The 25,123-nt window shown below is 37.9% G+C and overlaps 1 protein-coding gene and 1 pseudogene across 2 annotated transcripts; both read left to right on the forward strand.

Annotated features, from left to right (window-relative positions):
• The first annotated feature begins 1,504 nt into the window (after positions 1–1,504).
• On the forward strand, positions 1,505–2,180 carry LOC122086779 (annotated as a pseudogene).
• Positions 2,181–2,556: 376 nt separating this feature from the next.
• Positions 2,557–23,874, forward strand: LOC122086167 (DEAD-box ATP-dependent RNA helicase 8-like). 2 transcript variants are annotated; one of them, XR_006142345.1, is made up of 10 exons: positions 2,557–3,172; positions 7,662–7,722; positions 15,255–15,489; positions 17,156–17,394; positions 18,200–18,451; positions 18,528–18,708; positions 22,077–22,165; positions 22,246–22,319; positions 22,421–22,577; positions 23,559–23,874. XR_006142345.1 is itself a non-coding variant. In XM_042654897.1 (10 exons), the coding sequence occupies exons 1-9, from the start codon at positions 2,940–2,942 to the stop codon at positions 22,497–22,499; spliced, it is 1,443 nt and encodes a 480-aa protein (XP_042510831.1). In that variant the 5' UTR covers positions 2,558–2,939; the 3' UTR covers positions 22,500–22,529; positions 23,559–23,874. The 2 variants fall into 2 exon arrangements, 1 of the variants encoding a protein (XP_042510831.1); XM_042654897.1 differs by having other exon boundaries at positions 2,558–3,172; positions 22,421–22,529.
• The last annotated feature ends 1,249 nt before the right edge of the window (positions 23,875–25,123 follow it).

The following is a 25,123-nucleotide window of genomic DNA, read 5'->3' on the forward strand; positions in this document are numbered from 1 at the left end:
AAACATCAGGGCCGAGTTCAGGGCAGCTTGGGCGGGCCAAAGACATCAACCTTTACCCACCCTGACCCTAAGTCAGGGTCGGGCTAGCCCTCAGGGCCAAAATTTTCAGGGCGGGCCAAGGGTGGGTTCGGGCAGTCAGGGCCAAACTTGCACATTTAAGTACTGCAAGCCATCTATTTTATAAGAATGAACACTTATAAAAAACAATTGTCAAACTAAACCATCGACTTAAGTAAATCGTTAAACTAAGACATATTCTCTTAATTTATCGTGTTAGAGTTTATAATAATAATAAAATAAATAAATAAATAAAAGAGAGAGAGAGATAAGTATTACCTTAGATCAAAATTATCCTAAGATAAATGGTGATAAGGAAGGGAAAGAAAAAACTAATAGATAATTAATTTTGGCATGCATTATCGAAATAGATTATGAAAACTCATTATTCTTTACTTTGTTTTTTTTTGTTCACTTCATAATGTATCATAGACCCAAAATTTATTATGAAATTGTATACCAAATACAGTCTTAACGGAAGGTAGATTTTTAACATCTTGAAAACATTAAGGCTCCATTTGGTTGTAAGTGAAATTTAAGGAAAGGGAAGGAAAGGGCTCCATACTTAATTAAGAAATTTTGGCATTATTACCCCATATGAACGTATCACTAACTCCAAATAATTTCATATTTGGTTATTAAATTTCTTTTTACTTTACATTTAAAACCACTTATAATAAAATGTAAAATAAATACTACGTGTAAAATGTATTATTACTAAATTCAAGTAGTTTATAGAATCACATGGGATGACATGAGAGTAATGATTGAAAAAAAAAAAAAACACATTTTTAAATTGAAAGATTAAGAAAAAAAAATTTGAAGATTTCGCATCCTTTCCTTTAAATTTCACTTTCAATCAAACATAACCTAAAGCATTACCAAAAAAAAAAAGAGTAATTTAAAGGAGCTATCACGAGTTATATAAAATACCAGGGAACCTTTAGCAATTAAAGACACTATGTAGTCATGCGGCTACAGCCTACAGGCTAGGGGTGTCAACTGGTTGGGCCGGTTCGGTTTCGATCAGGCTTAATCGGGCTTAAAGACTTTTAAAGGCTGCATCGTGTCCGCCCATTTAACTAATCAGGCTTAGTTAGTGAGGGCACAATACACTTTATATTCGGTCGGTCGGTCTCGGGCTATACTCGAGCTATTAAAATCAAGCCTTAATCGGGTTTTAGTCGGGCCTTAGCCGGCCATAGACATGTTTAATGTTAAACGGGCGTAACCTAACCGGTTTTTAAACGGTCCTTCTTTAATATGATTGAGCAACGACGCAGTGACAGACAATGGGGTTTGGTTTCCTATTTTTCATTGTCTAAATCTGGTTGTGGCTATTCTTGTATTTGTTTTAGTTTGGTTGTTTCTTAATCCAGGAGTATCATGATAAAAATGAAGTGCAGGAGAAATAGACCGGTCTCGGTATCTTACAACCGGTATATCAATGAAATCCTATTATAAATATCGCATACTCATATACAAGATCTACATAGAAGGGTCAGCATGGTCTATTAGTGAGAAATACATTATAGCCTGCAACTCTGTCACTTTACTTGTTAAACCTCGTTATTACGATTTCTTTACTAGAAGTCTACAACCTGTTCATCACTATTGGCTGATTAGGGAAGATGATAAATGCAGATCTATTAAGTTTGTCGTCGATTGGGGAAACCACCACAAACAAAATGTGGGAATTCAAATCTTTTCCCTAAAAATATGTACTTTTTTTGTGGTTCTTTGGTCTCAAACCTTTGAGGACATACTGGCAGGCACAAGCAATAGGAAAAGCAACCAATGAATTCATACAAGAGGAACTGAAGATGGATTACGTGTATGATTACATGTTTCATCTCCTGAATGAGTATGCGAAGCTTTTCAAATATAAGCCCACTGTACCTGAACAAGCCAGGGAGCTCTGTCCAGAGGTAATGGCTTGCTCTGCAAAAGGATTGAAGAATGAGTTTATGATGGATTCCAGGGTGAAGGCTACTAAGGACACAAATCCATGCACCATGCCATCTCCCTTTGATCCTCAATCTCTTCGAGTGTTTCTGAAGAGAAAAGCAAATTCAATACATCAGGTGGAGTTATAGGAGAAAAAATATTGGGAGAAACTATAAGGTGCCTTTGGTCTGTGTTTCTCTTTGGCAATATTTGACATCTACCATGCTAAGCCAATGGAGGGATCTTACAATCGGGCCGGGCCAGACCGGTGCAAAATAGATCGGTCTCGGTCGGGTATTAATTGGTTGGTCTCAGTCGGGTTCTCGATGGTCCAAGTATTAGGACTGAGACTGACCGTTTATAAATGAGCCGAGCTCAAGCCTAACACGTTTAATAAATGGACCGAGCTGGGCCAGGCTATAAATGGTCGATTTCGATCGATTCCGTCGGGTCGGGCCACGAATTGACACCCCTACTACAGGCCATAAGGAGCCTCTAACGAAACGGTAACGAAAATGGAAACCGTCCTCAAAAGCCAACTGTTTCGCATATCTTTGCAACTAGGGCACATTGATCCTGCTTTTAAGTGGACGTTTTCTTCACCGTGTGGAAAATCGGATTTTCCCCCCTTTTTAAAGTTTGTTTCGCCTTTTTTGGTTCTATCAAACTCAGATCATCGGTTTCACTGGCTCGAGTAATTATTGGGTGTTGGGGCTGGAAATTTGTCCACTCAGGCTTAGAAATGGCGTTTTTGGTTCGTGATTTAGGTCTAATTCAGAGATTTTCTATTCCATTCTCTAGAGAATCTTAGCTATATCTGACGTACTGTTGCTGATTTGAAGTTTCTGTGCCAGCGATTTGTTTGATATTTGCATCTTTCTCTTTTCTGATCTGGAAGTGAAAGTCTCAGTTAGGTTTGTTCGGTCCTTCCTCTAATGAATACGCGAGGCAGGTATCCACCCGGGATCGGCAACGGTCGTGGTGGAAATTTTAACTCAAACCCTAACTTTCAAGCTCGAAATCCCCAGCAACAGTATGTGCAGAGGAATACTGTCCAAAATCAGCAGCTGTTTCAGCAACAACAATGGCTAAGACGGAATCCAATGGGAAATGATTCTAGTTACAATGAGGTGGAGAAAGCAGTGCAGTCAGAAACCGTTGATTCTAGGTACTCTTTTCGTGTCTTCTCATTTAATATGCATGATTTGTTTCCTGTTTTTGAAATTTATATTTTTTCGCAGTTCCACATGTTGAACTAGTTTCTAGCAAGAGAAAGAATGGTCATTATTCTAAGAAACAAGCTCAAAATGATGTTTTAGTTGATCTAGAAAGTTGCTGCTGGACATGTTTGCCCACGAACTAATGTTCAAACTGAGGACAAATAGAGCTATCCAGTTACGTCAAACTATCAAATTAATAACGTTAAAAACTTGTTTACTGTTTTACAGAAGAGAACACATGTGAACAGAAATAAATGTGACTCCACGAAAGAAGAGTGGAACCTGATATATATACATATATAGGTAATAGACTGGAACCTGAGACATGAACATACATAATTGTAATAATATGAGCATTTTCTGCTTTGTAGAAGATTTGGAGAATTCTAAAAATAAATGGTGCGTTAGGTTACAAACAGAGGTGGTGCGGGTAGTTGAGTTGCAGAGGGGTTGAGGCAAGGGAAGTGGAGGGTGGGGGCAGGGGCAGCCTTTCACTTCCCCTTGTATAGGAAGATTTGATTACTCTGTAGATCTGTGCACTCGTCTGGCCAGGAAGGTTTCTGCAAATCATGAAGCTTTTTATAGCTTTTGCAGCTATCACTGCTAGTGGAATGTCATGGGAAGAACATTAGGGAGGCTTTGATGGTTTGTCATTTTGATTTACAGGCAACAAGGGTTGAGAATGGAATATTATTTTGGGCCTTTTGGTTGCCTGACATTTCATGGAAGAAAAGAATATTGGGTTTCATTTTTTAGTGTACCCGAATAAAATTAGGGCCATTTGGTCCACTGAGATGAGTCGGGGGCAAAGAGATGGGAGGGAGCCAAGCACCAACAACCAAGGATCCTTTCTTCATATAGTTTTGATAAACAGAACACCAGAAACTCAGAAACAGAATTGTGTGAGAGTATACCAAAATAGAGTTGATGTAATTTAAGCATTAAACGGCCAGCGGAATTATCACACCAAAATAGAGTTGATGCTCTTGATGATTATTCAAATCCAACCAAGACAAACCAGATCGTTCATCTCAGCTTGAATAAGACAATGGCAATTTAAGCATTAAACGGCCAGCGGAATTATCACACCAAAATAGAGTTGATGCTCTTGATGATTATTCAAATCCAACCAAGACAAACCAGATCGTTCATCTCAGCTTGAATAAGACAATGGCTTACAGATCACATTTCCACTACCCAAAGAGTCCCAGCCCTTGCTGCACCCCTGCAACTCTCGGCCATGGGCTTTGACGCCAATGACCATCATCGACAATGTCAGTGAGCCATACCCCCTGTCCGTGAGCCCCCATCCGACGCCACCTTCATCACCATGCAACACACCACTTGCCCTTGGTACTCTTGCTAGTTTCTCTGTTTGCTCGATTTGGTGATGTTGTATGGAATCCACAGGAGTCCCATATCGTCATTGGATCATTGCACGGAATGTGAAAAGAAAAGGAGTGGCGATGGCAACGAGAAACATTGAAAATAGATGAAAAGAGGAAATCAAGAGTTTCAAGGCCTCGGCCCTCAGGTCTGTAGCTTTGGTTTGATAGATGACAACGAGGGGGATGACTTAGGATAAGGGTAGCTCCTCCCTCGTTTCTATTCCTTTTTACCAGAAGTAGTGGTAAAACATGAGTTGGTTGAGAAATTGAATGGACACACATATGGGGCAAGGAGTCGTGGGGCATAAGCTTTCAAAGTTTCTAATTTAACTCACAAAATGACACACACACCCACACCCACACCCACACCCACATTGAGTTGACTTAATATACTAAAAAAAAATTAATTTCTATTGTTCTAATAATCATAATCTAACCCAAATTCTTCTAACTACTAATCTCATGTACTAATTTTACCCAAAGAGCTCATTTGGCATGTCTTAGAGAAGAGAAGGGGTGTGAATAACTATGTGGATATAATTAAGGACATCTATGAGGGAGAGATAGCAAGTGTCAAGACGATAGAGGGTCAGTAATGAATTCCCAATTACTATTGGGCTACACCAAGGATTGGCTCTAAGCCTTATTTGTTTGCATTCATAATGGATGATTTAACTAGACACTTATAAATATCCAGTTCCATGGTGTATGCCATTCATAGATGATGTTCTAATAGACGAAGCAGTGGAAGGGATTAATACTAAATTGGAGCTATGGAGATCAAGCTTGGAATCAGGAGGTTTTATGATAAGCAGAACGGAGACAGAGTATATGCTGTGCCTATTCAGTCAAACTAGAGGAGAGGAGGGAGTGGTGAAACTTGGGGAATGAGAGCTATCCCAAAGCGGCTGTTTTAAATACCTATAGTCCATCTTTAACAAAGAGGGTGATATAGAGGATGATGTTGCCCACAAAATTAAAGTGGGATGGATGAAATGGAGAGGTGCGTCAGAAGTGCTGTGTGACAAAAGAATGCCTGTTAAACTTAAGGGAAAATTCTATAGGACAGTTATTCGACCAGCTATGACATATAGAGCAGAGTGCTGGGCAGCCTAGAATACTAAACTGAGTGTAGCAGAGATGAGGATGCTGAGAGGAATGTGTGGCAAGACCAGGAGAGATAGAGTAAGGAATGATTGTATTAGAAACGAGTTGGGGGTTGCACTAATCCAGGACAAGCTCCGCGAGAACCGGTTGAGATGGTATGGCCACGTGCAACAGAGACCTATAGATGCCACAGTAAGAAAGAGTGATTAGATTCTCTTGGAGGGTGCCAAAAAAGGTAGGGAAGGCCTAAAATTACTATTAACGAAGTGGTGAGAAAATACATAATATGGTGGGGCTTGATTTAGTATGACCATGGATAGAGTTTTGTGGAGGACAAGGACTTAGGTAGCCGACCCTAATGTAGGAGTAGATTACAACAAACTAACCCCCACAGTTTATAACCCCAAACAAGACAAATAGGAATAGGAAACAAAGAAATAAGACCCTCAAATAAACCCCCAAGGATACAATACCAATATAGGAGTAAAATCAGCCCAAAACCCAACCCGATAGGAGAGAGAAAGACCTGCTATAGAGCTGGAGAGAGAGAGAGGTGCGGCCAGGTCTGTAGGACTCCAATTGAGCTGCACTCTTGGGCGTAGGTAGGCCCTAGGGAGGGTACAAAAGCCTAAAAATTTGAGAGACTTTTAATGGATGGTTGATGAGAAATTTACCTTCTTGATTTTCAGACCTAGGATAGAGAATATGAAGATTTCTACAGGTATAGCAACTGGGTGATTTGAACAGCTTCAAGAAGAGGAGTAAGTAATCCTATCGTGCCTTCAAAACAACCCTTAACAGTAGCTCCTTGATCAAATTCACAATAGAGGAGAAGAGAGAGATCGCATAAAGAAAAGGGGGGAGAGGAAGAAGAATCACACAACCCTCAGACTCTCAAACATTCAAACTCAATTCATCTTTTTCAAATCTGTCTAATTAGATTACATTAGCTCCTCTATATAAAGAGGGCAGACTAGCAGTCATAATCTAACTAGGAGTTAAGACTCCAAGTAGGATTAGACCTTACATAATAGGAATTGGACTCCAAATAGGATTAGACTAGATCTCCAACATGGAGTGTGATTAGAACTCCAACATGGAGTAAGTAACTAACTCCAAATAGGACTAGACTAGATCTCCAACATGGAGTATGATTAGAACTCCAACATGGAGTAAGTAACTAACTAGTCATTCACTAGTAGGGAAACCTAAACTGACTCAAATTGACATAATAAAAGGAAATAACAAAGGGAATAGACTCAAAACAGGACTCTAACTAAACTAATGAATTAAATGCCGTTTTCCTACTTTCTACCCATATTTTAGGCCCATTAAAGTGGCCCATTACAAAGAAAACCCGTGGGATTAAAGGTCCAACACACACATAACCCAACTCAAGGCTTGTTTGTAATAAAATAAGCCCATAATCTACGTCAGACCCCGTGGAGGGGATGTTTCTATGATGCATCTTTGATTACTGCCTTATCTTCTTCTCTTATCCCCCTTCTACTTCTATTTTTTTTTTCTTCTTCTTTAGTTGCTTTTTTAATTTCTTTTTTTCCATATCGGATCCATGTAGCCGACCCCATTTAGTTCGTATAAGGTTATGTTTATTGTTGTTGTACAATAGATGACCCCAAATTAATCAGACATAGAACCATCCAAGACCAAAATGAGGTCTCGCGATTCCCCATTGGGCAGTCTTGACCATCATCTTGACAGGCTGTGAAGGAGGCATTTTCCCATTGTCATTATTGTAATTATTGTGGGCACTTTTATAGTTGTTATCATTGTTGATATTATCTGCAAATGCACCATTGGTTCTGAGATCTGTAGGCACTGATTATTTCTAAGATTTCTATTAATTTTAAGTATTTTACTTGATAGTTGATACATGAATTGAAAATTTGAAACCATTTACTTTTTCTCCCTTTGATTTTAGTTCTCAAGACTGGAAGGCACACCTTAAGATACCGACACCTGATACACGCTACAGGACAGAGGTATGAATGAAGAAGATGCTACATACATGTGTCTTAAATTTCATGGAAACAATTATATGTACTAGCTACTACTATGGAAGATTTGGGCTTGTTGCCTTGTTCAGTAGGCTATCTCTGCTAGCTCCTCTCTCTTGCATGCACATACACACTCACACACAAATATACATGCATATGAACCAAAATGAACCTTTCGTCTTGTTCATTTTCCCTCCTTCCTGTTGCTGGTAGGTTATCTTTATTATCAGTTGACAACTATCTACTTTCTTCCTTTATTAAAATGAAGTTTAAAACATTTCATCTTGTGGACGCCTTTAACATTGGTGAGTTTTCCCCAATTGTGTGACTTAGCCACTGAATGGCTCTCTGAAAGAATTTCATTGCATGTCACGTTCATCTTTTATCACTGGCAAACCCCATATTCATTCGAGTCCGTGGGGGTGGGAAGAAATAGGTGCACAGTAGGTAAGTCTGCATTCCTTTACAACCCTAATGAACTTCAAAACCGTGGCTTTGGATGTCATCACTTAGGCTGAGTCAATGGGTATTGAAGCACTAATCCAATTAAGACTTAGGCAGCAACAACAACAAACAACAACTCAGCCTTATCTCAACTAAATGGGGTCGGCAACATTGATCCTTATGCTCCAATTAGCTCTGTTCAAGGGGTCAATGGGTATTGAAGCACTAATCCAATTAAGACTTAGGCAGCAACAACAACAAAAACAACAACTCAGCCTTATCTCAACTAAATGGGGTCGGCAACATTGATCCTTATGCTCCAATTAGCTCTGTTCAAGGTCGTACTTGATACAAGGCCGAAGACTTGGGGCATCAACGCTATGTAAATGAGGAATGAGACATTTAATTATTTGGTTTTTCTCCTTGAAGATTGTGTGATGCAGATTTGAAGAGGGAAGGTCTGCTCGTGGTGGGAAAGAAGAGAATAGGGGGAGAAGGGAGGAGAAAAGAAGGAGGGGAAAGAAGAGAGGAAATCCATGGGGAAAGAGGGGAGTAGAGTAGAGACAAAATCAACTAAATGCTATTTCATTCATCCAAATCGTGGTGATGGCTATTATGCCTTACATATTTATAAAACCGTATTTGGATTTAATTATGATTTTTTTAGGAATAAAATAATAGAAGAAACAAACTAAAACTATAAAGGAGACCTCCCTTAAAGGAGTTGGAATTAACTAGGACACTCCATAATAAATAAAAGACTACCCAAAATGACAAGGAAACTCATCCCAATCTACCAACTGCTTGGTGGGGAGTTCCCTTAAATGATTCAACCCCTTAATTAAGAAGGAAATAACAAATAAATAAAACCAACCGAACACTACAAGACACGTGTTAATATGGTTCCCAATTTTTAGTCTCACAACAACAAAAAACAACGAACTCAGCCTTATCCCACCTTATTGGGTTGGCTACATGTATCCATACAAAATGAAGAAGGAAAAAAAGTTCAAACAGAAAAGGGGGAAGGAAGAGATGAAAAGATGAGAGATGAGAAAAGAAATATGATAGTTGAAAGATGACAGTAAGAGGAAAGAGGCACAACCCAACAAGTTGGAAGAATCTCAACTAAATGGGATTGACTATATAGATCCTTGCCATAGTTTTTAAGGCGGCAAGGCGACGGAGGCGTTCGAGGGTCTTTCGAAGCGCCTTAGCAATAAGGCGGGCATAAAGCGTCGCCTTATTGACTAAAGCTTTCCTGTGTAATTTTTTTTATAAATACAATCTATTTGGTTCAAATCCTAGTTGAATCCTATTACTCATATGCTAAATAAATATTAAAGGTTCATATTCATACCAATGTAAGATATTCATCAAGGAAACAAATCAATAAAGTAATGTAGGACTAGCCGACTAGGTTTGACAAGTCAAACTAGACCCAAACAACAGGAACTTGTAGACCAAAGAACAACCATAATAACCGAGGTAGAAACAATACCACAGATCAGAATAAAGGTTAAAAAAATAGATCTGTAACTCAGAGTTTCGAATATAGAAACTGGAATTTATGAAATTAGAATATAGCCCAGATTAAAAGACTAAATCAGATATGGGAATAGGGTCATAAGAGATCATAAATTGTGAACAAACATCCACAGAAATCAGGAACAACCAGATGCGTCTATCGATCTCAAAAAACAGAATAGATTAGGTCAAAATATCCAATAATAAATAATACTTAGAACAGACCAGCAGTGAACAAATAGGAATGAGTCAGCAGTAGTATTAGGATGATAACAGTTCCAAATCAACGATAGACACTACAGCAACAAAATAGGATTGCCCAGAACAATCGATTCTGGTTCTGTTCTAGTAAAGTCACTAGAGGACAAGAAAATAGAGATTCCTAATAACTTAAGAACCACAGCCCAGATGGGGACCAAAACTGGATCGAGTTGCTCTTTTAATGAGGGGAACCTCTGGTCCAAATATCAGCCAAAAGTGACGGGGTTGAGTCAGAACAGAAGTCGATATTCCTGCCCAGAAAACCTATCGCCTGGACAGAACTGTTAAGGGAAAAGAGGTAAATACCTGTAGCAGCAGTAGACCTTGAAAGTAGACTTGAAAGAAGAAAGATAAGAAAGCTTGAAAAGAACCTCCTGGACCTCACGCCGCAAGGAGTCGCTTGGATCAAACACCAAACCCTTCTTCTTTGATCAAACACAAAGAACCCTCATAGAGGAAAAACGCAGTAACATCTTTTTTTGTTCATCAAATCGTCTCTCTATGATGAGAGCTCTCATTTATTTATAATAATGATGGGGTTACAAGAAAATAGAAACAAACTTAGTTTCCAAAAACTGAAATAGGAAACAAAAAATAAGAAACTCACCTAGTTACTAAATCTAAAAAATAGAAACTTACAAAATAGAAAGTCCTTTAGTTACTAAAACTGGAAATAGAAACTAACTTATGACCGAAAATTAGAAACTAATTAGGTACTAAAATTAGAAACTAAATAACTCCATCTAAAAAGGAAACTAAAGAAAAAGGAAACAAATCACTAAATCCCGTATGCAACCTTAGAACCCCTAGTTTAGACCCATAAAAGTAGCCCAATACACTCCAAACCACATGGACTGAAGGCCCAACACGTATACAACCCAACTCTAAGCTTATTCCTAATAAAACAAGCTTAGTTTGGTGAAGAATCTGCATCATAAAGTGAATAAACTAAGTTCATCTTCATCAATCATCAATCATCATAACATATTAACATATAATATAAATACATAATTATGAAACAAAATTATAAATATAAAGAAAAGAAGACATAAAATATACAAGTATTTATTATACTTACCTCTATGATGCCAGAATGAGTGCACTTAATCCAATTTCTGTCTGATACGTTAGGTCAATACCCATATTTCCATCCAGGATCATTTGATTTAGCTATCATTTTTGGATCCTTTCTTGGATCAATCGTTGACTGTGCAGTACTTGTATTTTCACCCCCACTGCTACCACCAACTGTTTCCATAGATGAGTAGATGAAAATTTGTCTACAAATACAATTATACACATTTACACATTAGACAAAAGAGAATAATGTTGAAGAAAGACAATAGATGATTGATTTGTTTTTGGCTTTTGAAAACACGGACTAAACTAGAGCTGAGAACTAGCAAACAGAATTAAAAATTGAAATAAAAATAGGGCATATTGATTTCAAGAAAATGAAGAAGAAGAAAAAAAAAGTATCACATCAAAAGCTGCAGAAGTGCAGAACAGAAGAAGAAGAAGAAAGAAGAAAGAAGAAGAAAGAAGATTTGCAAAATTCTTCAATTTAAAAATTTGGTCAGTTTGGTGTATCTCTTCCATTTTCAGTTGTTTTGACCGAAAATTGCAGAAAATTTACAGTTGTTAACAACCTTGCGGCAACCACTGAAGACCTTAGTCTGGACAGCAGTTCGAGTACCACAGGTAGCAGCACAGAGACCAGATTAACCTAAGCTTTGGGGGCTTTATTTCGCTCCCTAAAAGGGACCTTCGATCAAGAGAGCAAGGCCTGATCAAACCTGCGCTGAGAGTTCACTGAAATCTCCAGTTGCAGAAGTGCAGAATAGAAGAAGAAGAAAGAAGAAGAAAGAAGCGAGAAGAAGAAGAAGAAAGAAGGAGAAGATAGAAGTGAGAAGCGAGAAGGATAAAAAAAAACTCAGTCACCATAGTTGCAGAATAGAAGAAGTAGAAAGAAAGAAAGAAAGAAAGAAAAAAACTAACCGTAGTTGCAGAACAGCAGAATAGAAGAAGAAGAAGAAGAGAAAAACGAGGAGAAAAAAAAAAAGAAAACACTCACCGACCCACCGTAGTTGTAGAACAGAAGAAGAAGAAGAAAAAAAAAAAGCACTCACCGAGTCACCGTAGTTGTAGAAGAAAGAAAAAAAAAACTAATTGTAGTTGCAGAACAGAAGAAGGAAATAAAAAAATATCACCGTAGACCGTAGTTGCATAACAGAAGAAGAAGAAGAAAAAAACGAGAAGAAAGAAGCGAGAAGAAGAAGAAGGAAGAAGAAGAAAGAATCTAGAAGCGAGAAGAAGAAAAAAAAAACTCACCGTAGCTCTGGAACAGAAGAAGAAGAAGAAGAAAAAAACTGAGAAGAAGAAGAAGAAAGAAGTGAGAAAAAAAAAACCACTCACCGTAGCTCTGCATGAACAAGAAATAATATTAAAAAAAAAAAGAAAAAAAAAAAAACCTGTAGAGGGGGTACGATTGTCCGCCGGAGTAAGCTCACTGCTACCGGAGCAAAATGGTCTCCTGGGGCCCTGGATCGGTGGTTCTTCCTTGCTCCTTGATTCCTTCTCAAAGCCCTTTCTCAAAACCCTTGACAAAATCCAAACCCTGTGTTGTGAATCGTGTTTTCGTTTTGGTTATTTTTGGTGGGGTAAAGCTGATCCTATACATCACAAGTGTTAACAAAATTATACACCTACCAATAAAAACTTTATATTTGGAATCTTCATCAAGCAATTTTAAAATGCGTTTAAAAAAAAAAAAAAACCCTTAAGGCGATTGCCTTTGTTGTAAGTCATCCTAAGGCGACGCCTTATAGCGCCTTATGCTATAAGGCGACCGCCATAGCCACTTCACGAAGGCAGAGCACTGCCTTACCATCTCTAGACCGCATTAGCGTCAGTCGCCTTAGCAGTGTCTTAAAAACTATCTTTGCCCTCCACTAGGCTCCAACCAAGGTCATACTTGGTACAAGACTAAGACTATATGCATGTCATTCCTCACCACTTTGCTTGTGGTCATTTTAGGCCTCTGCCCCTAGCTCTTTTAGCTCATTCAATCTGAATCAAATCACTCCTTACTGGGGTGTCCTCAGGCCTCTTTTGAACATGGCCATACCACCTCAAACGACTTTTGCGGAGCTTGTCATTGATCGAGGCAACTCCCAAATCGGCTCTAATATGCTAATTCCTTACTTTATCCTTCCTAGTTTTGCCGCATATCCATTTTAACATCCTCATCTTAGCTACACGTAGCTTCTCTAAGTGACACTTCTTAACTACCCAACATTCCGCCTCATACATAATAGATGGTCGCACAACAGTCCTATATAATTTTCTCTTAAGATTTAAAGGGATACGCAAGTACACAACACTTTCTCCAACACTAGTTTGATGGATATAATCCTCTTTCCCATTCTTTTGACTTCCACTACTTCATTCTTTAGATCTTTATCCATTATAATGCCCACTCTGCTTCTATTACTTTGATCTCCCGAATGCCAAAGTTTGATGTCATCCAACGCCTTAGCTTTGTTACCCTTCCATCTAGTCTCTTGGATACATGCATTATTATGATCCTTCTTCTCCTCATAACATCTGTCAATTCCAGGCTCTAACCCCTTAAGGATCCAATGATCTAGGATGCTAATCTAATCCTTCGCTTCTGGGCCAAGATATTTCCTTTCCTGTCCTTGTCTACTTTTCACCGCATACGGGTTTCGACACAGAGCTGTCTTTAAGGATACTATAAACCTCCCTCCTCAAGGCTGTGGTTAAAATCCCCTTGGGCCCCATGAGTTGTGTCTAATACAAAATACAGGAATCCTTGGAACTGAAATCCCCAAATAACTCCACGATTCTTGGTTCCTTAAATAAACCATAACTGAACCAAATGACCTAAAGAAGAACTACAAACTGGTTAAATCTTGGTCCATGCACCCAATCCAACCAAAATGATTTGGTACTGCATTATTCCCCTCCAGTTTAAAAAAAAAAAAAAAAAGTCTCAACCTCGAGTTTTGTATAATGTGAGAATCCTCAACACACGATCAGCGTTTATCTTCTTGACCCAATGAAATCAATGATCTAACCACGATCCAATAGTATTAATTAACAGCAAGAAGTTCATTGTCGAAGATGCAACTTCGAAGCATGAAATCGATTGGAACCACTTTATGCTCCTCCACAAGTTGATTCAGTTCTTTGTTTCCTTTTATTGCCCCTCTCGCGGATCCATGTAGCTGATCCCATTTAGTTGGGAAATGGCTAAGTTGATGATGATGATAATGACCAAGTTGATGCAGATCGGAAGAGAGAAGATCTGGTCGTGGTGGGAAAGAAGAGAATGAGGGGAATCTAAAGGGGAGAAAGGAAAGATAAAAGAGGAAATCAACAGGGAAAGAGGGGATATAGGAGAGAGACAAAACCAACCACATACTATTCCATTCATTCAAATCGTGGTAATGGCTATTAAGCCTTGCATATTTATAAAATCTAATATGGACAAATTCATGATTTTTTTTCAGGAATAAAATAATAAAAGAAACAAACTAAAACTATAAAGGAAGCCCCCTCCCATTGATCAGCCTACTTGGAGGAGTTAGAATTAACCAGGACACTTAATAATAAATAAAAGACAACCCAAATTGACAAGGAAGCTTATCCCAAGCAACCAGCTGCTTTGGGGAGTTCCCTTAAATGACTCAACCAATTAATTAAGAAGGAAATAAAAAAAAGGGCGGACCCAGTGCATGAGGCTCCTGCATTTGCGGGGTCTGGGGAATGGGGAGGGTCATAATGTAGGCATTCTTGCCTCTGCTTCGCAGAGAGACTGTTTCCTGACTCGAACCCGCAACCACTACGTTCAAATGGAGCAACAATACCTGTGCCAAGGTCTGCCCTCAATTAAGAAGGAAATAAAAAATAAAGTAAACTCAATTGGACCCCACTAGATATAATGATATATCATATATGTTAATATAGTTCCTAATTTTTAGTCTCACGAGCTGTCTTTAAGGAGAATAGATATCAGTTATAATCCCCTTGGGCCCCACAAGTTGTTTCTAATAAGATTCCTAAAATCTAGGGATCCTTGGACTGAAATCCCCAAATAACTCCACAATTTCTGGTTCCTTAAATAAATGGTAACTGAACCATATGACCCAAAGAAGAACTGCAAACTGGTCCAATCTTTGTCCAATCCAACCCAAAACAATTTTGGTACTGCATTACATGTTTTTAGCATTTACTGATTGGTTTTTCTTTGTTACTCCCAGGATGTGACTGCTACTAAAGGAAATGAATTTGAGGACTATTTTCTGAAGCGTGAACTGCTTATGGGAATTTATGAGAAGGGTTTTGAAAGACCTTCTCCTATCCAGGAAGAAAGTATTCCGATTGCCTTGACTGGTAGCGATATTCTTGCTAGAGCTAAAAATGGAACGGGGAAAACAGCTGCATTTTGCATTCCTGCACTGGAAAAAATTGATCAAGACAATAATGTTATTCAAGGTGCTATTCTAGTTGCTAGTTTTCAACCAGTTGTATATATATATTTTATAACCGCAATAATAAAGAATTAGTAGATTTGAATGCTGTACCTGTGGTTACTAGACTTTTTTTTTACTTGAGCAATGTGAATCTTTGGTATTTTTGGAATAAAATATTCCAATAGCTAATTACGAGAGATATTCTTGCTAGAGTGATTATGTAGCTGGCTCCTCCAGACCAGAAAGATTTGGTAACAATGGTATAGGTATTGACTTAATTGTGGATGTTCATTAGTTATTACCATAAGGTGTGTGTGGTTCTTGAGGATGAGCGAAGGGCTTCTTCTGGATGTACGGTGATGCAGGAGAACTTCCTTGGACCAGGCTGAACCTGTTTGAGAGCCTAGATCGAGAACTGGGTCCAAATTTGGGTCTTTGATCTAGTAGGATATTGTAGAATTTTATTAATTTCCATTTTTGGGATTCTTTGTAATTTTTAATTGGAGTTTTAGTTAAAGTCAGATAAGTTGGAGATAGCTACATAGGATTTAGATTCCTAATTGTTTTGAGTTTCCAAATTAGAATAAGTTTATTTTTCAGTTTTTTGGGTTTCTTCTTTCACTTAGATGCATGGGCCCTACTATTGGGATTTAGATTTGATAATGGATTTAGATTTCTCACGGGTCGTGAGTGTGTTGTGAGGCCGGTGCCTTTTTCTTCTCCTCCACTGCGATTCTGACTTCTTCTTTCCTCTCTGTTCAATCTCGAACTGATCCTCTTCTCTCTTGGGGGGAATTCAGTACTCCGAGTTTTGAGGTAGAAAGCCAATATGAGTTGGGAGATTCAAATCGAGTTTCAGGTCTGGATTTGTTTTACTGCCAATCCTAGGTTGCAGAAATTGTCTCTCCCTTGTCTTTCAACTTTTGGGATTGTGATTGGCTGGAATGAAGGGGTTTTCGAGTCGATTACTCACACTTAAAATCCTGGTGTGGTTGGACTCTTGTATGGAGAGCTGATGTTATCTCAAGCTGGCCTTCTTTCCTCTGGTTTCCTGGTCTTTCGAAGGTAGGAGACGATAGGAACCCCTTTATGCTTTTAACTCATTATTAATTCTGATTTCCTATATTACCCCACCTTTGTGTCATACCCTTTTATCCGTACTTTTCTATCATTCCCTATTTACCCTTGCCTATTGAGTCATCAATCATACACCCTTCATGCCACTGGTTTAAAAGTTTCTAGTTATTCTCAGTAATTATGAGATTTTCCCTGGTTCTTAAATTTGAACTATTTGTTAATTGGGTGGACCCTACTGACCCAAAAAGATTTTGTGACCGGGGTTCCACATCGGGCGGTCTCTTGCTTATCCCTTTGCATGCAAACAGTTGGTAAGCTCTTACTCTGACCAGGAAAGAGTTAGTCATCCAGCAAAACACATCCTACAATTCCAAAGTGGTCAGTCATGCGAAAGGAAATCCTAAGATGGCTTGGTGTCATTTTATCATATGTTTCAGACAGTAAATAATGACTTGTTAATCTGCACATATATAATCTTGTTCCTACTTGATTTATTAAAATATGGACCATTTTGTTTATCCATTCTTTGAAATCATTGCTTATTGGGATGAACAGTTAGCTTTGTTACATCATATCTGAACCTCCCATCTGCCTTTTTTGCTTTGATGCAGTTGTTATATTGGTTCCAACCCGAGAATTGGCTTTGCAGACATCACAAGTTTGTAAGGAGCTTGGGAAGCATTTGAAGATTCAAGTCATGGTTACTACAGGAGGAACTAGCTTAAAGGATGATATCATGCGTTTATATCAACCTGTCCATTTGCTTGTTGGAACACCTGGCAGGATACTTGATCTTGCAAAAAAAGGTGTTTGCATCCTGAAAGATTGCTCAATGCTTGTTATGGATGAGGTATTTTATGCAAAACTTTGATTCTGTTGGATCCTTTTTTGTTTGAGATAGTCCAAGTACAAACTCAGATGTGTTTGAATTTCATGTGACTTCTCTTTTACTGATGCACTTCAGTTTCTAATTTAGTAGGTGCTGTTATAGGAGGCACTTGAGGCGTGAAGCTCCATGCTTGAGGCATGAGAAATCTCCACTTATCATTGCATGTGCTATTGTGCTTGGTGGTGAAACCTCAGAATACTTGGCACAGCTTGGATATGCAGCGTGGTTTCCTTGTGCCTCGAGTTATTACTGGTCCTAATTTGCATTTCATAGATATATGTTGCTTAAAGTAGTAGTATAGAACACACTTCAAAGGTTTAACATGTTCCACTTTATGTACTTTTTTTCTGGTTTGGGCCATAATTTTTTGTTCTCTCTTAGGATATTCTGGGATTCTGCCCTTCTTTTCATATTCCTCTGACAAAATACCCCTTCAAAGCAAAAAAAAATTCCGACTTCTTATCCTGGAGTTGTTTGGGGTAGGATTCCCATTGTCACCAACAATTCATAGTTTTTCCTTCTTGCCTTAGTTATTGAAGAATTTAGCATACTGATAACTTCATAGCTGCTGTTGATGCCCTTTCTAACACTCAATTTTCATTGCCCATAAATTGACTTAAAGAGATGTGAAATTTACTGTCTATCAAAATATTTTTTTGATCAGCGGGAAAATAAAATAAGTTAATACTAAACGAAGAAGGCAATTTTTGTAATTCAGAATTTTGTAATTCTATAAGAGTGATAATGCTTCCATTTTGTGTCTCAGGCAGACAAGCTTTTGTCTCCAGAATTCCAACCTTCAGTGGAGCATCTAATTCGTTTTCTGCCTGCACACCGGCAAATTTTGATGTTTTCAGCTACATTTCCTGTAATGGTGAAAGATTTTAAAGACAGATTTCTACACAGACCTTACATAATCAATCTCATGGACGAGCTTACCCTCAAGGGTATAACACAATACTATGCTTTTGTAGAAGAAAGACAAAAGGTCCACTGCCTAAACACTCTTTTCTCCAAGGTTTGTACTCAACTGATGCATGCGCTTTGTCATTTTCCTCGTTTATGAATATGCTGAAGTATGGGTTCCTTTCCAGCTTCAAATCAACCAGTCAATCATATTTTGCAACTCAGTGAATCGGGTGGAACTGTTGGCTAAGAAGATTACAGAGCTTGGGTATTCTTGCTTCTATATTCATGCTAAGATGTTACAAGATCATCGAAACCGCGTATTTCATGACTTCAGAAATGGTGCTTGCAGGAATCTTGTTTGTACTGGTATGCTATATGTGCTTTCTAACTTGTACTCTTGCATAGGCTTCTTGTGATTACTTTTGTCAATTTAAGTTCTTATTTGATTGAAGCAGAGTTGATATGTTTCTCTTTCATTAACAGCTGGTTGAATGTTTGAGTCCTGCTATATTCAAAAGTTTATATCATGTATTATTGGTATCAATCTCAGTTTCTTTTCCTATTAATCTGTTATTTCCACCTATTAATCCCATTTACTGCTGCCACAACATTTCTGTCATACTCATCTGATGGCTATAAACAACAGTGAACTTTAAACTAGGTAGTTCCAACTCAAATGGAATGAAGTTGGGTGTTTTGAGCCCCCTATCAGTGTCACCTAGACTTGTAATTGCTAATGATTTTATTATCTTCTAATTTGAGATGAATTCACTTCATTCAGATAAAATGTCAGCTTACCTCCATAAATCTATGGGTTTAAGTTTGCTTTCATCAATGGGGAAGAATTTTGAATTTACACATATGGAAGCCTTGGGTTGCAGGACTTTCAGCTGAAGATGCGACTCTAAAATAAGCTTTTTAACACTGCTCCCACCATAGTTGTAAACGCGGTGCTTAGGCATCCAAGCGGTTTTCTTGGGTCTAGGTGACTATTGCTTTAGTGCAAGGCTCCTCGAAATGGTATCGAACCAGGTTTGACACTTATTTATACGAAGTATCAAGATATTATTCAGAAAAAGAAAACACCCCTATTTGAATCCAATAAAAATAGTTAAAAAATAAAATTCCAAAAAGATAAAAAGTCAACTCCACAGTTCAAGAGCAAAAATTGGATTTATTGGTTGTAGGGCAGATTTTCAACTTTGAAATATTGGGTTTCTTTTCCAAATTTGAAAATTCTATAAATCTTATCATGGTAAAATATTGTTAAAAACCAAAAGTGCGGTAAAATAATATTTTGTTCTGATGTCCATAACTTTATTTTCATTTAGACGATTTTTAATAGCATTCGTGTGCTTCAGAATAAGTTTGGCCGAAACATAACTTTGTTAATACAACTTGGATTTAAGCAACTTTGGATTTTTTGGAAAGCTAGTTTTGTGCTCTACCTTACACAAAAAATCTTGTATAAAAATGAAATCAATTTGACCTGTCCAACTTATTAGAGAACAAGAACATTTCTCTAAATTTTGATTTTTGATGACTTGATGTGAGTTAATGTTGATTTTTTATGACTTGATGTGGCTAATGTTGATGACTTGATGTGGCTTTATCTTGATTTTTGATGATATAAGGTATATGTAGCATACTAAATAATGTTAGGAAAGAGGGGAAATAAAAAAAATTAACACTTGGGCGTCTTGTTGCCTAAGCGCTTAGGCACCCTTCACCACCTTGTCGCCTCGACAACTATGGTTCCCACTCTTGGGAGAGCACTACTGTGTCTATCAAAGAATATCTCAGGTTACTCAACTGTCTCTCAGACAAATGTTTCTTTCATATGAAGACATAATAAACTGATATATTAGCTTTTAATTAGTTGACTTGTCTTTTTTCATAAAGATGTCAACCTCTTAAAGGGAAAAAGAAGCCTGAAAGGCAGTGTTGCTCCTGCGCCCAGACACAAGGGAGGGTGAAATGACTGTCCTGTCCCTCACGAAAAGTGGAAATCCTGCTGCTTTTGATGCTTTGACATACACTCCCATTGGCTCTTGTGCTGGTGCAGAAGCCATGCTGCCTTTTAGGGAACCCTCTCGCCTTTTTAAATTACCATTTCTTCCTTTTCCTCCTCTTCTTCCTCTTCCTTCGATATAAATCAGCGGTCTATCAACAATGAAAAAAGAGCAGATAAATTTCAGGCCAAAACCAGACCGAGAACTCTTGATATAAGTCGAAAACTAACATACAACATCTACTATGTCCATAGTTTTTAAGGCAGTAAGGCGACGGAGGCATTTGAGGGTCTTTCGGAGCGCCTTAGCGATAAGGCAGGCATAAAGCGTTGCCTTATCGACTAAAGCGTTCCTGTGTAATTTTTTTATAAAACCAATCTATTTGGCTCAAATCCTAATTGAATCTTATTACTCATATGTTAAATAAATATTAAAGGTTCATATTTATACCAATGTAAGATATTCATCAATAAAACAAATCAATAAAGTGAATAAACTAAGTTCATCTTCATCAATCATCAATCATCAATCATATTAACATATAATATAAATACGTAATGATGAAACAAAATTATAAATATAAAGAAAAGAAGACATAAAAAATACAAGTATTTATTATACTTACCTCTATGATGCCAAAATGAGTGCCTAAGCCCAAAAGTCATCCACTATATTTCTACTTCTGTTAAAGAAGAATGAAGCTCACCGCTGCCAGAGCAAGCTCACCGCTGTCGGAGCAAAATGGTCGTCTGGATCAGTGGTTCTTCCTTGTTCCTTGATTCCTTTTCATAGCCCTTTCTTAAAACCCTTGACAAAATCCAAACCCTGTATGTGAATGGTGTTTTTGTTTTGTTTGTTTTGGTTATTTTTGGTGGAGTAAAGCTGATCCCATACATCTCAAGTGTTAACAAAACCATACACCTATCAATAAAAAATCTATATTCGGAATCTTCATCAAGTAATTTTAAAATGTGTTTTTAAAAAAAAAAAATCCATAGGGCGCCACTTCACGTAAGGCGAAGCACTGCCTTACCATCTCTAGACCGTATCAGCGCCAAGGCGCTGGTCGCCTAGCAGTGCCAAGGCGCTGGTCTCCTTACCAGCGCCTTAAAAACTATGACTATGTCTGATCATCAGATTCATCACCATTGCACTCCTATTGCTATTTGTTTCATCATTTGATTCCTTCGAAGAGGGTCATCTGGGTAATATACTTTGTTAAAAAATTTATTTTCAAATTCCTTTTTTCAGTCTCAGTCCTCTCCATTTTCATCTCTCTTGAATAGTGCTTGGGTTGATTTATGCTCCATGGATTTAGTTGAAAAGCCACATTCATTCAAATATTATGGTGATGCCTCCATACTTGAGAATTGTGTGAACAGACTTGCTAGTAGTATCAGTTGTAAACATGACTGGCTCTAGTCCAAGATGATGTGTACAGACTCGGCTGCTAGGATTAACATTTTTCTATGTGTGAATGCCGAAAACATGCCTATCAGCTTGAACATTGGGCAAACTAAACTAGGTGTTTATCACATTGCTTGTTGTGACCTTTGCCCAAGTTATTAAACCTGTGTAATTGAGTTCTTCACCCGACCCCCTTGTGAAATTTTAATTTCATTATAACCAAAGTTTGTGGCTCTATAATGAATATGAGATAAGATGCATTGTTGATGGTAATGTTCTAATTTTATTTTTATTTTTTATTTTTTTATTTTGCAGATTTATTTACAAGGGGGATAGACATTCAAGCGGTCAATGTCGTTATTAACTTTGACTTCCCCAAGAACTCAGAGACATACCTACATAGGGTATGTTCTATTTGGTATTTTATATGTGGGAAATTTTATTGTCTCTTCTTTCCTGATTAAAGTTGGTTTAACATAATCAGGTTGGTCGATCGGGAAGGTTTGGACACCTTGGATTAGCTGTTAATTTGATCACCTATGAGGACCGCTTCAACTTGTATGCGTCTTTGTTTTTCTAAGATTGTGAAGAATACCAGTCAATCCTTTCATTTTTTGTTTCTTTCATTCCATATATCTGATGCACTTGTATTTTTACAGGTACAGGATTGAACAAGAGCTTGGGACTGAAATAAAGCAAATTCCTCCACAAATAGACCAGACTATTTACTGCCGGTGACATGTGGTGGTAGTCTCTCCCTCAACAATGGTGAGTAAAAGCAAAGATCTGGCTATTGTACACACCAAGGAACATAAAGTAAGTCGTTTGTATCTGACAGATGTTTTCCCAAAGTAATGCCAAACATCCACCACACACTCCACTCCATGCAGTTTCTGAAGGGAGAGATGAAACTGTGACTTGGCTTTCCTTTTTATTTGTATCATTGTGCTATTGATATTCATGTTTTCCAAGGGTCTGGAGTTCCTCAAGGGTCTGTCCAGCAAATGTTGGATGGGTTGATTTTCTTAGACATTGAAGTTGAAGTGACAACCCAAAGTTAAAAGTGTTTTGCCACCTCATTCCAATTTGGCAAATTGCAACCTGATACCCTTCGGCATGTGGCACACAGCATCCCTTAGCTTCATGTGGCTACAGAAAGGGATCATCTGTGGAGCTGTCTGGTTGGTCTCTCCAGAGAACCATTTTTTCTTGTTTTATTCCATGAGGGGATGGGTAGGTGGTTAGGGTATGCATGAAGATGGGAATCTTTTGTCGTGTCTTCTCTGTTCATGTGGGGAGTATTTGGTTCAATTGCCATTTGCCGCATGTAAAGCTGATGCCTCTAGCATTTTATGGTTTAATCATTTAGAACTTATGTTGCTGGGATCATTGGGTTGAAGGGATGTCTAGTTCGGAGTGTACTGCTAGTGTGGACTGGTGCATCATATTTGCTCAGCAAAGAAAATGCTCTATCTGATGGACAGTCTGGATCCCGCCCCATCATCGGTGGCTGAAGCATGGGAGGTTGTCTAGTGAAGATATTTAAATGATCCACCTTTAGCTACACAGTGAAAGCAAATATAGAAAATAAAAAGCCATCAATAGTTTAATGCCTGACATTCACAACATGACAATTTGGAGTAGAGTCCATAACTTTGTATACATTGTTATTGGGATCAGTTCTGTGGCTTACCTACCCAGAAACTTGCTCTTCATGAAAGGTTAAAATCATTATACCCTTTTCTCATCCCTCTAATTGGTATTTTATTTTTAATTTTTTTAATGTGCTTGTTTCAGGGTTGGATAAGCTTCTTGTGTCAAGAGGTGTATATCTTTAGGCTGGATCCTTATGGGTTTTCTTGAATGGAGTATTCTGGTAATTGTGGTAGAGGACATGCAACATTATATGCTGGATCCTCGTGATTCATGATTCTCTCATGTACGTCTGAGCTTGTAGATTTACATAATGCTTAGACACTTGCAGCCAGCTTTAGAATGGTTTATACATCCAGGGGATTGGATCTCATATGCTGGATTAACATAACAACTCTGTGCTTTACTACCAAGCAGATTTTTGGTACTCTTTATCTATGAATTCTGACATTTTCCCAAAGCGATTGAGGATTGCTGTTTTAGTTTATTTCTTCATTAGGAAATGGAATCAAACTGAAAGCATAGTTTAGAGCCTAAAAGTTTGCTGTGTTGTACCTATAATCCACTGCTTCATATGCTTTGTGCTCTGCAGTTGGGTTTGATGAAGAGTTTTTGAGAATGGTTTCGGTAGAGCTGGCCCCTTCCCTTTTGAGTGTAACTGCACATCTAGCGGGATGACAAAATCGGGATCAGGATTGGTTTGAGGCCAATACCGATCTGATCTCAATCTATATCGAACAGAACGTCCGTGGGCTCAATTTAAAAATCTTTTCTTTTACTGTTTTACCCTTTGTCAGTACTGATCCTCTGATACGGTATCGACCAAGAGGGCAAGAATTGAGATTGCCAAAGGCTGATATCCATCCGATATCTCAAACCATGTTCTATAGATATCGAAGGTTGAAGTTTATAATCAATGTTTTGGCTTTTAATCAGCCGAAGGCCAATTTCATCAAGGTTGCATTACTATCTTCCCAAACATTATTTAGTGTAGTTTGCATAATATTTTTGGGAGGAGGTTTGGTATGTTGTTGGCTTTTTTAGAACTAGTGATTACAGATTTGGGGCATAGGGGATTTTTCCAAGGGGAGGAGAGACAGATCTGGGTAGGGGTGTCAATTGGTTGGTTTGGTTTCAGTCGGGTTGAATCGGTTTTGGTCTAAGAATGAGGAAGTCGAAAGTTAATCCGTCAAGGAACTTTGGTTTTTTGTCGGTTTTGGTTTATTTTGGTTTTTCAATATAGGGTTATTCCGTTAAGGAACTTTGGTTTTTTGTCGGTTTTGGTTTATTTTGATTTTTCAATATAGGGTTTATACCGGTTTAGATTGGTTTATTATTGAGTTTGAATCATAATGAGGTCTTACATATATAACTCATAGTGACAAGATTTGATGAAAAAACATTTTAAATTTGGGATTATGACTAAATCATGGTTTATCGTTGTAAAGGAATTAATATTGAAACCAATGGATAACAAATTATTAAGAAGATAACTAATATTGAAATCACAAAACGAATCATATTATCCCCAATCATTTATTTAACCATTCAACTAGTTTTGAATAGTGAACAAGGAAATCAATGGAAGTATTATTACAATTTACAAATCAATTTCTCTATTCATAACCTAATATTCAATGATTTGAAACAATTTCTCTTACAATAAAAAATTTTCTCACTAATATTATAAAAATGGATAGTCAATTCAC

The sequence above is a fragment of the Macadamia integrifolia genome, chromosome 8 (genome assembly GCF_013358625.1).
Source record: "Macadamia integrifolia cultivar HAES 741 chromosome 8, SCU_Mint_v3, whole genome shotgun sequence".
In the NCBI taxonomy this organism is placed as follows: Eukaryota; Viridiplantae; Streptophyta; class Magnoliopsida; order Proteales; family Proteaceae; genus Macadamia; species Macadamia integrifolia.

Excerpts from the sequence above, each read along its gene's own strand:
- LOC122086167 (XM_042654897.1), top strand. The coding sequence starts at position 2,940 with ATGAATACGCGAGGCAGGTATCCACCCGGGATCGGCAACGGTCGTGGT. Across the intron at positions 17,395-18,199 it reads CAATGCTTGTTATGGATGAG|GCAGACAAGCTTTTGTCTCC; the intron begins GTATTTTATGCA and ends TTTGTGTCTCAG. Across the intron at positions 18,709-22,076 it reads CAGGAATCTTGTTTGTACTG|ATTTATTTACAAGGGGGATA; the intron begins GTATGCTATATG and ends TTTATTTTGCAG.